The sequence below is a fragment of the Camelina sativa genome, chromosome 13, assembly GCF_030686135.1.
Source record: "Camelina sativa cultivar CO46 ecotype springtype chromosome 13, ASM3068613v1".
NCBI lineage: Eukaryota > Viridiplantae > Streptophyta > Magnoliopsida > Brassicales > Brassicaceae > Camelina > Camelina sativa.
In genome coordinates, this window is record NC_141892.1 from 2,545,053 (window position 1) to 2,562,742 (window position 17,690).

At 35.3% G+C, this 17,690-nt stretch overlaps 4 protein-coding genes across 6 annotated transcripts; 1 reads left to right on the top strand and 3 right to left on the bottom strand.

Annotated features, from left to right (window-relative positions):
* Positions 1-961: 961 nt before the first annotated feature.
* Positions 962-3,141, top strand: LOC104734685 (putative L-type lectin-domain containing receptor kinase S.5). The gene has a single exon (XM_010454312.2). The coding sequence runs from the start codon at positions 999-1,001 to the stop codon at positions 2,952-2,954; it is 1,956 nt and encodes a 651-aa protein (XP_010452614.2). The 5' UTR covers positions 962-998; the 3' UTR covers positions 2,955-3,141.
* Positions 3,142-3,317: 176 nt separating this feature from the next.
* On the bottom strand, positions 3,318-5,679 carry LOC104734686 (putative protein phosphatase 2C 68). The gene is made up of 4 exons (XM_010454313.3): positions 4,997-5,679; positions 4,260-4,624; positions 3,820-4,056; positions 3,318-3,727 (listed from the first exon to the last, which is right to left on the bottom strand). The coding sequence occupies exons 1-4, from the start codon at positions 5,319-5,321 to the stop codon at positions 3,482-3,484; spliced, it is 1,173 nt and encodes a 390-aa protein (XP_010452615.2). The 5' UTR covers positions 5,322-5,679; the 3' UTR covers positions 3,318-3,481.
* A 2,996-nt stretch (positions 5,680-8,675) lies between these two features.
* LOC104734687 (late embryogenesis abundant protein 46-like) lies at positions 8,676-9,582 on the bottom strand. The gene is made up of 2 exons (XM_010454314.3): positions 9,359-9,582; positions 8,676-9,239 (listed from the first exon to the last, which is right to left on the bottom strand). The coding sequence occupies exons 1-2, from the start codon at positions 9,443-9,445 to the stop codon at positions 8,805-8,807; spliced, it is 522 nt and encodes a 173-aa protein (XP_010452616.1). The 5' UTR covers positions 9,446-9,582; the 3' UTR covers positions 8,676-8,804.
* A 5,461-nt stretch (positions 9,583-15,043) lies between these two features.
* On the bottom strand, positions 15,044-17,419 carry LOC104734688 (zinc finger CCCH domain-containing protein 52). Of its 3 annotated transcripts, none has more exons than XM_010454316.3 (3): positions 16,951-17,385; positions 16,340-16,400; positions 15,044-15,775 (listed from the first exon to the last, which is right to left on the bottom strand). In XM_010454316.3, exons 1-3 carry the CDS (start codon positions 17,021-17,023, stop codon positions 15,190-15,192), a joined length of 720 nt encoding a protein of 239 aa, XP_010452618.1. In that variant the 5' UTR covers positions 17,024-17,385; the 3' UTR covers positions 15,044-15,189. The 3 variants fall into 3 exon arrangements, with proteins under 3 accessions (XP_010452618.1, XP_087336246.1, XP_019090213.1); XM_087480120.1 differs by having other exon boundaries at positions 15,044-16,242; positions 16,951-17,168; XM_019234668.2 differs by lacking the exon at positions 16,340-16,400 and having other exon boundaries at positions 16,951-17,419.
* Between the last annotated feature and the right edge of the window lie 271 nt (positions 17,420-17,690).

The window sequence follows — 17,690 nt, forward strand, 5'->3', positions numbered from 1 at the left end:
CTTAATATCATCATTACTTCTTCGTTAAGATATTACCCATACTTCCATCAACTTAATAGACAATAACTATTATTCAAGCATATCGTTTTTAGAAAACTTGCAAAAATGATTCATTTATGTATATTTTTTCTCGTTTATATTATAGCTTCGTCTTTCCTGTCTCATTGTGTCACTGTCAAGCAGGCTATTAAGAACTTGTAAAAGTTACCAAAAATCTTTTCAAATAAAACAGAGTCTAAATATCTTACCTTATCTTATATTTAGTGGTACAGTACGTCGAATTTGAGAACTGAAACAAAAATGATTAATTTCTAACATTTTGTGCAAAAAGAAAAAATCGTGATTATTATATTAATCTCCACTACAATCAACTTTTGTTGCCGAGACAGCCTCTCAAGCGAGTATAAGATACAAGTCTATCAATTCTATAGCTTTATATATGACTTTTCACATGTTAGCTTGTGCAACGAAAAGTAAGAGCTCATCACTAAGTTAGTTTTATACATATTATAATATGAGTTTTGAAACACTAGAGGTTCTTACTTCTTCTTACATGTAAGATTTGCTTTTGAATATGTCTCGATTAAAAATGGCCTTTAAGAATTTATCAAAATTATCAGTTTATATTTTCAGCAAAACTAGATTTCAACTTGTATTTGAATATTAAATTACACATAATATCAACGTTTAAAACAATATTATATTTTGACAAATTAGCTAAGTAAGACTTATCCAATATAACCCCTTTAAAAATAATTACAGATCAACTCGTTGTCGTTGAAAAGTCAAGAAAAAAATTATTCTTTTTGTTGAAAAGTAAAATCAAATTTTCCAGTTTAGAAGCAGTCGTATTATGACTCAAAATTTTGAGTAAACCTTTGATTAGCCATTTTAATTGTACTGCAAACCCATTAACGAAAAACCATATATATAAGCTTTAATTTATTGCATCTCTGACAGAACCAAAACACACTAAAGAAAGAAAAAAAAGGAAAAGTATGAGATTTTCTATTGCGTGGAAGCTCCTGTTCTCGCTTCTAACCATAGCTTGTAAGATCGAGACACAAGTTAAGTGCTTAGAGTTCGATTTCCCTGGGTTTAATGTGAGCGATTATCCGAAAATGATCCTAGAAAACTCGCTCATTTCCCTTGGAGCAATCCAAGTGACTCCTGATGTTCGCGGTTTCTCTATAGCGAACCAAGCGGGCCGAGCGCTCTACAAAAAGCCATTTACGCTATGGAGGAAAGGCAAGATTGCTACTTTCAACACCACTTTCGTTATTAACATCTCGAACCAAACCGATCCCGGAGGCGAAGGCTTAGCCTTCGTTCTCACATCCGAGAAGACCGCTCCTCATGACAGCTCAGGTATGTGGCTTGGTTTGGTCAACGAAAAGACAAACATGACTCGCACGTCGAGGATCGTTGCTGTTGAGTTCGACACAAGGAAGAGTCATCCGGGCGATCTTGATGGAAACCATATAGGTCTAAACTTGAACAGCATCGATTCGGTTGTTCAAGAATCTTTGAGCAGTCGAGGGATCATGATCAGTTCCAAAGATGACTTAATCGCACATGTTCGGTATGATGGTAAGAATCTATCAGTTCATGTCTCAAGAAACTTGGATGTTTATGAACAGAGGAACTTAGTGTTTTCTAGGGCTATAGACCTCTCAGCCTATCTTCCTAAGAGAGTTTATGTTGGCTTTACCGCTTCAACAAGCAATTTCACGGAGCTGAATTGTGTGAAATCATGGAGGTTTGAAGGTTTGGAGATCGATGGAGATCGAAAACTGTTATGGCTTTGGATCACTATCCCTAGTGTGTGTGTACTTGTAATAGGAGCTTTCTTAGGGGGGCTGTACTTGAGATCTAGGTCAAAGGCAGGGGAAACAAATCCGGATATAGAAGCCGAGCTAGATAATTGCGCTGCAAACCCTCAGAAGTTCAAGCTGAGAGAGCTAAAGAGAGCAACAGGAAACTTTGGCGTGGAGAACAAACTTGGGCAAGGAGGGTTTGGGATGGTCTTTAAAGGGAAATGGCAAGGTAGAGACATAGCTGTGAAACGAGTTTCAGAGAAATCACATCAAGGGAAGCAAGAGTTCATATCCGAGATCACAACTATAGGTAATCTGAATCATAGGAACCTGGTGAAATTATTGGGATGGTGCTACGAGAGAAAGGAGTATCTTCTTGTTTATGAGTTTATGCCTAACGGGAGCTTGGACAGATACCTTTTCTTGGGAGACACGTCAAGATCAAACCTAACATGGGAGACAAGGAAGAACATTATCACAGGGCTATCTCAAGCGTTGGAGTATCTTCACAATGGATGCGAGAAGAGGATACTTCACCGAGACATAAAGGCTAGCAACGTAATGCTGGACTCGGACTTCAACGCTAAGCTTGGAGATTTCGGGCTAGCGAGGATGATTCAGCAAAGCGAAATGACTCATCATTCAACAAAGGAGATCGCTGGAACACCGGGATACATGGCTCCTGAGACTTTTCTCAACGGGAGAGCCACAGTTGAAACAGATGTATATGCGTTCGGAGTTCTAATGCTCGAAGTAGTCTCGGGGAAGAAACCTAGCTATGTCTTGGTCAAGGAGAACCAGACCAATTACAACAATAGCATTGTGAATTGGCTATGGGAGCTATACAGAAATGGAACCATCCGTGATGCTGCGGATCCAGGGATGGAAAGTTTGTTCGATGAAGAAGAGATGAAAAGCGTTTTGCTCTTAGGACTTGCTTGTTGCCACCCGAATCCGAACCAAAGACCGTCCATGAAAACGGTGTTGAAGGTCTTGACAGGTGAGACTAGCCCACCTGATGTGCCTACAGAGAGACCGGCTTTCATGTGGCCAGCCATGCCTCCATCTTTCAGTGACACTGAATACTCTCTTCCAGGGAGTCAGATCCATTCGCTTACCGAGCTTACTGGCCGGTGACAATAATCTTTATTTGTGTGTTCTTCAAGAACTGGGTTTGTTTCTTTTGTGGACGTAGAATCTGATTGTCCTACTGATCATAGAAGTGTTTTCTTTTATTTTTTGAAACTTTCTTTGTTCCTATTATGTTTTTGTATCTTCCTCTGTTTATATAATCCAGAGATGTGTAAAACTCTGCTTTTGGCTTCTTCTTTTTTTGTTTTTTTTGTCTGAGACAACAATAATGAAATAACCAACCAATCATCAAACAGATATATCCAAATTAGTAGGAACTGACTAAAAATTTGACCATAGTCTAACGAACTATTTCAATGCAATCACATTAAGTTTTGTCCATTTCACTTTGTCAATGTAGAATGCAAGTGGAAACATAAGGATATAATCGATTATTGGCATTACAAATGAAGGATTTATACCTACAATTTTGTATCTAAAATCAAGGTGTTGGTACAAAATCGATCCGTGTTCGTTTTTTGTTTTGTTTTTAGCATATCTGTGGGAGTAAAGTAAAGATATGTAAAAAAATTCTAAGAGAAGAAGATACTGAACTTGGAAGGTCCAACAGTATGAGAAAAACCTTTAATGGACAATTCAGGAACAGTAGCTTTCTCCACCATAAGAAGCTCATTGTCTATGAATATCACAACCACCGTTATATCATCATGAAAGAATCTCCTCACTCCTCTCTCCACTTTCTTCAAATCATCGTAACTCATCTCTCTCTTCTTCGCAGCTATGTTCATCGCTCTTCTCACCAGCTTCCGAGCTATTCCCTGTGTTTGTTTCATTCATGCATTACATCAGTGAAAGCAATCAAACAGTCTAGGAATTAATTAATATGAATATCTTGAGCAGTGGCACGTACAGGACGAGGGTTTTTATTCACTATGTCTACAGCTTGCTGGTTGGTCATATGTTCCCAGAGTCCATCTGATGCAAATATCACAAATTTGTCGCTTGTTTGTAAGACTCTTGTGTACACAGAAGGCTCTGCTGATAAGACCGGTCTTTGTAGCCGTTCGGCGAGATGGAACCGTGGGAATGAAGGGTCAAGAGAGAACTCTGGGCGCTTTAAATATGCATCCCCTATTGATTTAGATACCTTCACAATGAAACACAATCTTGACTTATAAGCCAAAGATGACACAGAGGGTCTACTTGAAGATGTAAAAAGAGCTACTTCATTAAGCAAGTCACTTTGGTTTAGTCAATTGGAACAATAATAGCAGTTTCATAGCTTTGTTCTTATCAGTGTCACAGGCCTTTGTGATTTTGAGGAAAGAAAGAAAAGAAAGCTTTGCAAACCTGAATGATGCCTTTGATGCGCCACACACCATGTTTAAGAACAACGATATGAGAATCATCCGGATGCAATGACCTAAGCTCTTGTCTAACTTCTTCCAAAGCCGCATTGTGATCACTAGTCAATTGCTCAGCTACAATTTTGTTAGACCTATTACTACTCCCCAGCACAGCACGGGAATCACCAACATTAGCTATAAGCAAGGTCCCTTTCCAAATAACTCCAACCAAACAACAAGAACCAACAGCTGCAATCAACGGTTTCAACCCGCAAGTCCTACGCACAAGCGTGAGAAACCCTTCCTCAGTAGCAGAAAACGCAGCCCTCAGAGTCTCTTCTGAAATGGAACTCTTTTCTCTCGAAATTCCTAAAAGGTCAAAACTTTTAATCAAGAAGCAGCTAATGAAACCAATCTAATCCAGAAAGCTACAAAATTTCAGAAACGAACAAATAGAGAGAGACCAAGACAAAGAACAATCTGCCAAAACAAGAAAAGTTTTGTAATCTTGATATAAAAAAAAAAGTAGGTAGCTCTCACCAAAATATCAAAAACTGGATTTGAAAAAGTCAAGATTCACTTCACTGTTCATCAGATGCATAAAGATTTAAACTTTCTAACAAAAAATTGTCCGATCAACATAACTAAATCTTGAAAGACTTCAAAAGTGGACTTTGTTTGACTTCAAGAAGAAACAGGATTCATAAATGAAGGAGAGAGATTAAAAAAAAAGAAACTAACTCATCAAATGAGAAAAGAGATGATCAGAGATGTATCGAGAAGCTTCAGGACCACCATGACCATCGTAGACTCCGACGAAAACGGCACCGTTTCCAGTCTCAACTTGACAATGATCTTCAAGAACCTCGTTAGCTTGCACAACAGCCATGGAGAAGTCTCCGAAAGAATGTCTCTCGAGTTCTCTAGACCAAAGAAGCGAGTCACCGGAGGAAGAGTCACCGCCTTCGTGGTGATCATCATCATCGTCGTGGTCTCTGTTCATACGGCCGTAGCGGCGCATAGGTCGCAAACAAAAAAGAGCCATTCTCGCAAACCAGGAGAACATCCCTCATTTGCTCTCCCCACCTCCACGAGAACCAAGCTCTTATTTTTTTAGGTCGCCGGAGACCACACCGGAAAGAGGAATCTCGTGATATGTTGGTGGAGAAAATCAGAATTTTTTTTTTATTATTATTGGATCGAAAGCTTGAAACAGGTGATGAGAGAAAAACGAGTTAACGAATCGGAGATTTTGATAAAAAAGCAAACTTTGTTTCTTTATTTGATGAATTGAATTGAATGAATAATTTTTAGATTAAAAAATTTGAGATTGTGAAGAAAAAGGAAAAGACTTTGGTTTGGTTGGTCCTATAGAGAGAGAGAGTAGTTGAAGCAAAGTGTGAAAAATATGATTTGTGTAAATTAAAGTTGAGTGACTCGAGTCTTTAAAATTATATACAACTAGAAAAAATGGAGCGTAGAATACACAATTAATTTTTTGGCTCAAAATTGTGACATACCATATTTTTAATATTTTGGAGCTAATTTATTTTATAAATGAAATTCAGTTTAGACTAAATGAGTTGATTTTAAATTATTTAAAATAAAAATGATTTGATCTTTTGACGTATATATTGTGAAATATCTTGGAATTAACTTCTTTTATATATTGAATTCTATTTAGACTAAATGAGTTGATCTTTTTGGTACATAGATTAAGAAATATCATATTCTTATACCATTAAATTATTTTAAATAAAATGAATTGATCTTTTACCATTAAAAGTTATGAAAAAAGTATTCTAATTTTTAACAACAAATAAATATCTAATATTTTAATAACAAATAAATACTAGGGTAATATTAGTAAATACCACAATTGTGGAGAGAAACGAACAAAATACCACAAAAAAAAAATTTATAAGAAAATACCAGTGGACCCACTTTTATTTAGTAGTGAAAATACATAATTACCCTCTTTTGTTTTAATGTTAGATTAGAAAAGGTGAATGATTCATGAGATTTTTAAAAATAACATGTAAGATTTATATTTTATATGTTATACTCCATCTATATCATAAAGATTGATGTTCTAGGATTTTTTCTTATATCACAAAACATGATTTCTTTAGTGTATTTAATGCATTTTTATTCTTAAAATCAAATAACTAATTAATGTTTTTACTTTTATAATAAATAATTAAATATAGACATGCAGTTGAATAACGAGTGTAAGAAAAGTATCAGTAAATAAATATTAAAAAGAATATAAAACAAAAGTAATTAATAATAATACAACATTTATTATTTTTCTTAATCTTGGTGAAAATCCTAAAAAATCATCTATTATGATATAGAGGGAGTATTGAATTAAATAACGTTCAATGTATAAAAACAGCATGTTATATAAAAACAATAACATGTTAAAAAGAAAAATTAACTAATATTGCATGTAATTCAGAAAAAAAACATGTCTAAAAAAATAATAACAGCAATTCTAAAGTGAATAGATATGAGAGAAGAGAGGAGAGTGAGAGAGAGAAAGAAAGAGAGGGAAAAAATGACAGATGTTTCACCATGAGTGAACATGAGAAAAAAGAGGAGAGAAAAAGAGTAACATAGAGAAAGTGCATAAGGGGAGGGAGAGAATTTGTTATTTTTGTGAAAAAAAAAAAATGACATGATATTTAAAAAAATAACATGTGATATATGAAATAGATATATATGTAATTGTATTTGAGGAGAGAGCATCCTCTGACACATGTGGTAGTTACTTAATTTTTTTTTATTTCTGTCGTATCTATTGCACATTCTCTAAATACTATAATCTTTTAATATTTTTATATTTTGATATTATTTGGAGTGAAATTACTTGATTTTTTTAATATTAAAATTTTATTATTTGATTATATAACTTCTAAAATGACATTGGAAAATGATGAGAAATTATTTCAGTATAAAAATATAATTAAATTGACTGATTGTGAAAATAGTGTATTTAAATTTGAGAGCAATAACACATTTGTAAAAAAGATAACGTCACTTGTCAGGTTATAACTTTATTTTATTATATAAGATTAAATTAATGACGTAATTTTGTTTTTATTTACCAAGGATCTGACATCATATTTTTTTGTTTTTGTTGATTTGTTTTAGAAATAAAAGTCTAATAATAACGTGTTTCTCTTTTTTGTGGCAGTAATAGTACCCATCTTCTTCACCTTCTGGGAACGCAATAAGACTTTAGAATACCCGAGAGTAAGCTGGCCGTAAAACCGGTGTCTGCTATCAGTCAATGACTTCTTCATAAACACAAAGTAAGGCTCAAGCTCAGGTTTCATAGACACACTCTTCTTCAGTTCCACAATAAAGTACCACCCACACTTTGCTATCCCTTTTCTAATTGTTTTTTTTGTGATTAGAACTTTGATGTAAACACCCTATTTACAGACCTAAGATTCTAATACACAAATAGTAAATTGCTAATTACTTACTTTCCAATTTTTTATTTTTTGTCTTTTCTTTGTGATTTTTATTTTTTTTTCCTTGACTTTTTTTTTTAGGATTTTCTTTTGGCTTTTGCTAGATCTTTTAATTGCTTAATTTTATTTTTATGCCTTACTTTCTTCTTTCTTGAGTTCCTTTTCTAGAAAGAAAAAAACAAATTCAAGAGTTTATGATTCATGCAAGATACGATCGTTGTACAAAACACTCGTTCCGCATAAAAGTAAATTTATTAGCGTAGCAATTCAAATATAATGCGAATGTTACTACTCAAAAAGTTAGTCAATTGTGGACATATCATAATTCATAAGTCTACTTGAATGCGATTTTCATAATTCGTTAATCCATATTGTTATTGTCAAAGTTGCATGAGCATATTATTGCTCGTGATAATCTTAGTCATTGCTACAACTAGGAAGCAGATCATATATAATTTCCAAAAAAAAAATTTACAACTGTCCACTCTAACTTAAAATTATAAACTACATATAACTATATATGAAATTATGATACAAAATGATGAAGTGGTAGGCTAATGGTTCTAACTTGAAAAGAAAAATCGTCATATTGATCCAAACCAGAGATCGATTTTCTAAACGTAGAATTGCTAGCTTTATTTCTTTGGTCATTCATTACTTACGATCCATTAGCAAATCTGAAAAAACCCTATCCATAAAATATCTTCCTTCTAGAGATTAATCTCGGACCCTTTCATAATTATAGGAAAATTTACTCTGAGTTAATAAAAAAAATGAAACTATGATATAATATATACATAAACGGATATGAATCTCTCTACATATGACCGAGGTAAGTAACTAATCTCAACCATTCGATGTTTTACTTTTATCATCTGAACCGTTGATTGTTTTTTTTTAACAATATATGACGTCAACACTGCTGACTCGGCAGTCCCTTAAAAACTGGTTTACTATTATTCAGAAGGATTAAAAAAACGATAGACCCGAAAAACACAACAAAATCACGAAACTTCGAGTTAACAAAAACAAAGCAAATAAGAGAACCGTAAAAACAAAGCAAACTTCTATCCACTATATCCCCCGCCGGTTCCGTACGGACCGGGACCGGGACCGGGACCGTACCCGGTTGTACCACCACCACCAACGTGTGTGTTATGAGCGGTTGTCCGACCAGTTCCAGTGTCCCTTCCGATCGGGTTGGTCGCAGCTGTACCCTCCACAACGCGGTCGGTCATTTGTCCTGTTCCGTGGCCAGGCAAAGCCGACATCTGGTGTGTCCCAGTGCCGTGTCCGACTTGTCCAGTTGTCGAGTGAGTGGCCGACCCCAAACCCAAACCGGTTCCAGTTCCGGTTCCGATTCCGGGTCCAGCCGCTTCTTTCATGGCAGCGTTGTGCTCATACGTTTCTCTCTTCTGCATCTCAGCTAGATTAATCTTATCTTCTTTAACTTGTGTAGCCATATGTTTCTGAAGAGGGTCTCGCGTCTTCATCTTCTCCGCCTTAAAAAAAAAAAAAAAACAAACCAACAACACCCCATTAATCTTATTAAAACGAATCACACCAAAAAAGTGTCGTTAGATTGATAAATTGATAATGATCACAATTATATTATTATTACCTTTTCCTCCAAGGTAGCTTTGGTCTTGTCCATGCCAGACTTTGCAGAAGCTGCAATATTCGAAGCTGTTTCTTTCATCGACTGCATTTTTACCGATTCTCTTGATTTTCCTTTAGTGAAATTTCAAAGATGTTACAAAGATATATTTTGATTATTTTTGTTTTAAGCTTTTGCTCACCGAGCATGTCCCTTTATTATAGGCTTCGCGTTCTCCACGAATTGTTATATTCAAAAAATTGGGACTATTATTTAATTACGTTCTTGACGACACGTCAGCGAGACGTGTCATTAAACAAGAGGTGGTAGGTTTGTGTTGCAGTTGTTGGTCTTACACGTGTTGAAGTCTTGAGAGTCGTAGAGTAGATAGAGAACGACGCGTGCTAGGCTTCGGAGTTTGCCGCTTGTCAACGAAACGTTAGCATCTAGTATGTCGGTAATTAACCGGTCACGGTATCGTCCCCGGTTATATGATCAATGGTGGTTGTATTGTTTAGTGTAATCAAGACAAAATAAAGTATGCAAAAGAAACCTAAAGGTGCCCTTTGCTTAAATCTTAGGGCTTAACATATTATTTTATTTTAAGTACTTTTACGTTCTAACTGTGATGACAATTAAGAAGCACACGTCAAATCTCCAGAGGCCTAACGATTGGTCTAAAGTTTTCAAACCAAGTCGCAATAAACAATCGATCAAATAATAAAAAAACAGAGCAAAAAGTCAAAATGATAGTGGAAGGTAAACAATGCGTTAACAACCAAAACAGAAACACAAATGCTTAATCTGTTTTGAAAAGTCTAAAGGCATATAACTAAGTGAATCCTAACCTGCGCAGCTCGACTTCATCATGCGCAAAATGGCATCTATCTCCATATGTAAAGTTCCCCTGCATCCACAAGCCACGTCTATCAACACAAAGACAGCTTTAGGATGTCTCCTGCTCCGACATTGTAATGTGCAAGTGACTTGTCTTCTTTTAAAACACCGGCTTTCCCACTCAACTCCAGCTTGTTTGCTATTTTCTCCTTCAAACTTGTCACGTTTTCCGACAAGGACTGAACTGTGATCTCAATAAAAAGCCCATCATCGACGGTTGGAACAGAAACCCTGATCGTAGAGGGACCCTGAAAATGTATGATTGTTAGTTAGATACAACAAGTCTTACAAAAACACATAAAACAAAGACGGTAAAAGTTAGTCGGAAGAACACATTACCGGATGTTGAGCAAGAAACTGGTCTTCTGCAACAAGAGTTGACTCGTCAAACGTTTGTATCTTGGGCTCTGTATCCTCAGATCCTAGTGAAGGCTGCATGTGTGGTGGTGGGTTCTTCAGAACTGAAAGGTATCCAGGTATTTTTTGTAGCCAGTCGGTGTACTCAACTTCAACGAAATACTCAAAAGCATGCAAATCAACAATGGCTATCTCCGGTCCTTCCTCCTTCTCCCTTTCAAGCACTATACTAAGAAGATTGAAGAAAGCCTCAAGAACGGCGCTCCTTCAGTTTCCCGATAGTTACTGGTTTAAGCTCCGAACGTGTAAGACCAGTAACTAATGCAAACGATGTCATCAAGATCCAAAGAATATCAAAACTTTGAGTTGACAAAGATCAATATCTAAATCATGTAAAAAAGGAGAGAGTAAAAAACAAATATATTATCATAAGCTAGAACATTAAAACCAACTCTACATATCGAACGGTAGAGCAAAGTCTCAAGATTAAAGCGCTAACAAAAGTTTCTCAAATAATATTTCTAATAAACGGAAAAAACATAGTACAACTACAATACAAGAATGAGTCAAAATGAAAAAACAAACAAACGCAAGTGACACCAAGACATTATATATTATTGTGAAGATGTTTTAAAAATATATAATAGGAAAGAACATTCCTCCAAACTTTCATGACCGTATGCAATGCAAGAAATTCTTCGATCATTGTCATGTATTGTGTGGTAGTATATAGATTTGCACACTCAAGTTTATGTCATGTATTGTGTGGTATATCATTTCAAACCACTGGGACTGGGATTGACAAAATAAAAATTTAATATAAGCAATTAATGCTTTTCTCATTACATATTAAAAGGTTTGTCTATATAAATATATACTTGTTAAAAAGAAAAGAAAAAAAACGTGAAAAGAAAAGAAGTGGTGGGAGTTTCTTTTTGCACGAGAAAGAGAACACGTGGAGTAAATGTAAGTAGACATTACAAAAAGAAAATTGGGTGCAGGAAAAAAAAAGGCAACAAAAATAAGATGAAAGTTAGGAATCGAACTCCTCTCTAAAAGGGATATATGGGGCACCTTGGTAACAATTAAGCTATGTAACCAAACTAACCGAGTGTATTAGATAATTTTTAATAAGTACCATAGGGCACGTGCCCCACCCCATCACTACATAGATCCGCCCCTGCAAACTACTCTTTGAATCTTATGATGTTGGCCCCATATTCCAAAAGATAGATAGTTAAAGTGCTTCCGAATCCCCGATATTGTTTTTAAAGGAATAGTACTAACTATTTATGTTAACCTGAAGATGCATGCCTACGGCTACTTATAACGGATGTTTAAAGTTAATGTTGTACTTTGTTTGTTTTCATATAGTATATGTTGATATTTTGTCAATCTGAGCATTTGTTTTTAAAAAGTCATTAAGTCACCACTAGTGATTGTCATAAAACTAAAAGTTGTACTATTTGATTTATTTGCATTAACTGTCACTTAATGATACAAATTTTTTTTGTGTTAAGTGCATGCATTTATATACTTATATAGGTAGAAACTTACATAACTAAATAATTAAGACGTACGTAGCGAAAGAAGTAACAAAATAAAAACTAGTGATATGTAAACGTCACGTAGTGATTGATTTACCAACTTAACAGCTTTTTATGACTAAGTAAGTAAAAAATTGGTGAGAACAAGTCAATGTATCTCTACTAATTAGTCAAAATTGTGGGTCCTGATTTTGGAGTTATTAGCGTTTGGTCTGTTGTAATCTGCAAATGATGTACCTCAAAAGTCCATATCTTACGTAAAAGACGTTTAGGCTGACAAAGATTGGCCAACATATAGTTTACACATCGTATACCAAAAGCTCACTTACCATATAGTGCTTTGGTTTTAACAATTCATTCACCTACTTAAAAGATTCATTCACTTGGCCAGTGGCTAATATAATTTATTGAGCAACAATGAATCAGCGGTATAACTTAACTTGTTTCAGCGGAAGATATTGAAGCGGGAAAGAAGAAGCCTAAGTTTCACGCAGAACCAACATTACCCATCTTTCTCAAGGCAAATACTTATATCAAAGGAGAGGAAGAAAAAAGCAAAAATAAAAACAAATGGGGTTGTTACAAAGAGAGGTGTTAGAAATTTGGATTAACGTTAGTGGTTTTTTGCGTAAGGGATTGATCTCTTTTGGTACTGATCTTCTCTGTTTGCACAGGCACTGAGAGGAGATCAAAAGAATAGCACACATTTGTCTCTCATTCTCTGTATCTACTTTTCATCAGGTTCATAGTCTTTGTACATGATCTCATCTTACATGAAATTTATGTACAAGACTTCAGATATTCATAGTTTTAAGATTAGACAAAGGGGGGAAGAAGTGAAAATGTTTAATAAGATTCTCAAATAGCTAGGTTTCATTTCATTTCATGAGGTAATCTCAAGACTTAGTGGTGTTTAATAAGACTTAGTATGCATAAGAAAACTAGAGTTGCACTTCGCTAAACTGTGGTTATAACTTAGAAAGCACACGTCGAATCTTTAGAGGCTTCCCAATTGGTCCAAAGTTTCCAAAACAGAACAGTAAAATAAAAGATAAAATGGAGCAAGAAGTAACAATGATAATGGAGCTAGAAGTCACCATGATAATGGACCTAAAATGTAACAAAAGTGACTGGTATCATCAAATGACTTACCACGAAAACAAAGTGGGGCTCAACAAAAGCAGAGAAAGCATCCTAACATAACATTCCAATAATTTTCATGTGTCTATGATTTTCCACATTAGGAATTAGGAGGAAAATAGATAGAGAATTTCCTCACTCTAGCAAATGAACGATCCTCAATGATGATGGGAAGCCGAGCAGAGAGAAATTCACTTGCGATGTAGTGACCTCCGTCAATCAATGCGAGTTTGTTTTGTTTGGATATCCTGTCGAAAGATATCCAAATCCAACACATCTTGCTCTTAGTGGTCGATGAGTGCGCGTCGCCCAGGATCCGTCACTAGTGCTCGAGCGAGCCACCAATTCTTCTCTTCACGGATAGCAAATAAATAATCAGATGTAATACTTAAATCCAATAGAAGAATCAAAATATAAACAATGTTAGGCTGAAAACACACCATAATTTCTCGCGACTACAATGAATTGCAAATTTCAGAAACAAATAGCAAATTTATATATTTAAACAAATAGCAAATTTCTAATGATGATGAACAATTTCTTACATTGCATACGGCCATAAAAAATTGGAAGAACGTTTGTTCTCCTTAAATATTTTTAAAACATCTTCACAATAATATAGAATGTTGGTGTCAATTGTGTGTTTGTTCTTTTCTCATTTACACTCATTTTTGTATTATATTGTGTTGATTCTGTTCATTAGAAAAATTAATTGAAAAACCTTTGTTAGCTTTAATCTTAAGAATTTGTTTTACTACTTGTAGAGTTGGTTTTAATGTTTTTGCCTATGATAATATTGAACTTTTTCTCTGTCTCCATTTTATTTGATTTAGATGTTGATAATTATAATTCAGAGTTTTGAAATACCAACAAACAACCCCGTAATAAAGTTTTGGAAAAACCCCAAAGTCCCGTACCATAATGGACCTTTATTAGTTGGGCTTATAATTTCGATCCATTACCGACCTTAATTTTATTTTCCACTACGTCTAATAAAAACTTCGAAAATAATGTGCTGTGAATTCATCAAACCCAAGTTTTTTTGGTTTGGGTTATTTGATGTTTTGATCTGTTCGAAGCGGTAGACTCGTTAGAGAATGATATATAATGTCGACGCGAGTTATAGTTTGGCCTTTGCCGCTTGTGAACGAACTTTTCTCTAACACACACAGTCACACAGCATCGACTGATGTCGGTTATGAACCGGTTACGACATCGTCCCCGGTTCTGTGATCGATGGTTGTTGTATCATTAGAGCATGATTTCTTAAGACAAAACAAGTACGTAATTGTTTAATACAATATGCAAAAGAAACCTAAATGTGCACTTAGCTTTTAACTGTGAAAATCTAGGTTGCACTGAAACGGGTACGGGAACAGGAATCGGATACGGAAACGGGGACGGAAAACGGTAAAGTAAAAATTTATAGATACGGGTACGGTATGGGTACTTCAATAAACATATAAGAAAATATACCCATACCTTGAATAAGAGGAGATTAGTAAAGCTGATGGGAAAAGGAGAGAGGGGAAAAGAGTCTAGAAAGTAGAAAAACATGAAGAAATGAAAATATGCTTATGATAAGAGTGCTTTGAATAAAATGAAATGGATGCAAATATCAAAAAATTCGATGTTATCTTCCCCTAAAACATCTAAGGCGTCCCCATAGAGTCCCAGTAGAGTTTCCATCCCCAACATGTCCCCGGTACGGGGACGACTACCAAATAGACGTACCCGTGCATCATAGGTGATAATAAGTAAAAGCATAGATCTAAAGTTTACCAATTAGTCTTAAGTTTTCAAAAAACAGAGCAAAAGGTCACAATGATAAATTGAGAATGGAGCTAACAATGCCTTACCCAATACAGAAACACAAACGCATAATCTGTTCTCAAGAGTCTAAATACATAATAACTACGCCATTCCTGACCTGCGCAGCTCGGCTTCACCATGCGCAAAATGGCATCTATCTCCATATGTACAATTCCCTTTAGAGAATCTGTCACAGATCTTGGTCTTGTAGCTGCTCCCAGGATGTGGTTTCCCTTCAGAACCACCAATCCCTTGAGGTTTCTTGACTGATCCAAGCCTCCCTATAAGCTCTCTCACCATCCCACTCGCTACATTGATCTGTTCAAATGTTCCATCTAGCTCTATAATCTTCAAGTTTTGGTCTCTTTCGTGATCTTTAATCGATAGTTTTGCTCCTGTTTGACGGCATATCTGTTTGGAATGGATTCCACTTTTTCCAATGATGGCACCAGCTAAAGAAGCATCTACACTGATCTTGGCAGTAGCAGAAGCACCAAAGACTGATACAGGGCCTAATCCTGGATCCCCTCTCAGTGAGAATCTACCACCCGCACCACCAGATCCTTGCATATTTCTGGAAACTTGAGCAACTGATGGCCGGAGAGTTGTCATCTGCGCTGCAGCATTGTATCCACCAGGTACATAGTGCAAGAAGTGGCAATTGTCACCAAACGGACATCCAGAAGTGCTGCAACAGAAATCATAATGCATCAGCAATATAACCCGACAAAGAAAACAATGACATATACCTATAGGTTATTGCAATATGGCTACCTTCTCGACAAAACAATAAGCTTTAGTGCAAAAATGATGAAAGAATAATAAAACTATAGATTCTATTACAACTCTCTATCACCAGTGAAATAACATGTTTCTCTGGAGCCTAAGACTCAAATCTAGCACAAGGATAATGCAAGAAGAACCTTACCCGAGAACAAATGTTAAATGCTGCATATACAAAATTACAAATTCCTTACCATCAAACAAAAGAACAAACACAGAGACAAATTTTGTTTGATTTTCATATATTAGATTCACCAGTAGAATTCAGTTCCAAATTTATCCTCCATATAGGCTTATTATCCATTTCTAGGAGGGATCACAGTTTGTTATATTGAGTGTTTAACTCGTTTAAGGATGATCAGTGCTACGTGCCTGTATAACAACTATCCACTTCATTAGCACAATTTTATACAATATTACTTTTTAGTTTCATGATCCAATCAGGATAAAAAAAAAATAGATTTATAACCTGAAAAATTTAGTGCATGGCTTGGATTTGCTTCCTAAACCAGTAGAATTTGATTCCATCTCTGTTGCAAACATTAAGTGCTTTTACTTGGTTAAACTTTTCTAAAATTTCCAATCTAAATATCATATTTTGAAATTAGCTCCACTGTGCCATCTGCCTTTATATGCATTTCAGACTCAACGCCTTGAGTTGACATATAGATCAATATATCAAATCAAGTATGTTGAGTGGCCACAGACAAAGGCTAATGGCTTAATCTATATTCGAGTGGACTGACGAATCTAATGAAGGTTTAAGCAAACAGCAGAACACAAAGGAGGAACAAGAAACAAACTTCCATCGCAACTCATTGGCTCTAACTAACAGTAGAACCAAGTCTCAGGATAAGGTAACTTCAAAAGACTAAACCAGATAAAGGTTTGCGAGTAAAAAATCTCTCTAACGAACAAAAGAAGCATCAAACACGACACAAGAATAAGCCCAAACGAGAAAGGAACAACCTTTACCAGAGAAAAAAAAAAAAAAAAAAATCTTGTTTTTAACGAAACCGAATTGTCTCTTGTTATAAAAGATCTCGAATTCGAAACCCAATAGGAGACGGAAGGGCTAACCTTGCTTAGACCTCTTGAATCCTCCGTCATTGGAGTTGTGTGCTTCAGGGCGTCCTCTCTTTCGAGCATCCATGTGCTTGAGAGATTGATGGAATCGGGAGAAGGTGAAATCCGAAATCGGGAGACTGATGAAAGAAAATGAGATGGGATCTCAAAATTTTCGTAATTTGAGCTTTTCGTTTCTTCTTATCCTTTAAAATTCTTTTGGGTTTATCATCATCATCATCATCATCATCGCCACAGCTCTTATCATATAAAGATAGAGAGGTTTGCTTAAAATTTGTTTAAGATAGATTGTAAAAGAAATTAAAATTCCAGGAAACACCAAAAGACCAGGAACTAAATTCCATATATTTAACTCTATGCTTTAATATTAAATTTAGAATACCTTTAAATTTAATAACCATAGAGTTAGTTATTTGATGAGATGAGACTGAAGTTTAATTGCTTTTGCAAGTGTAATAAGAACAAACCAAAACAAAATTATCCCAATATTTATCGCTAATTCACGTATAATTTACTTTAAGAAAAAAAAAATATCGTTAAGTTTGACGCGTTTTAAATTTTAATGATAGTCACACTCACATTTTTTAAGTTTTTAACTAAGAAAAACTAAATATTGGTCGTTAAACCTAGAATGTACTTATACGTGATCAACAACTTATTTTTAATTACTTGTAAGGTGGATCGAACATGTCAATCAAATTAACAACATTGTTCACTGTCTGGATCCACGAACT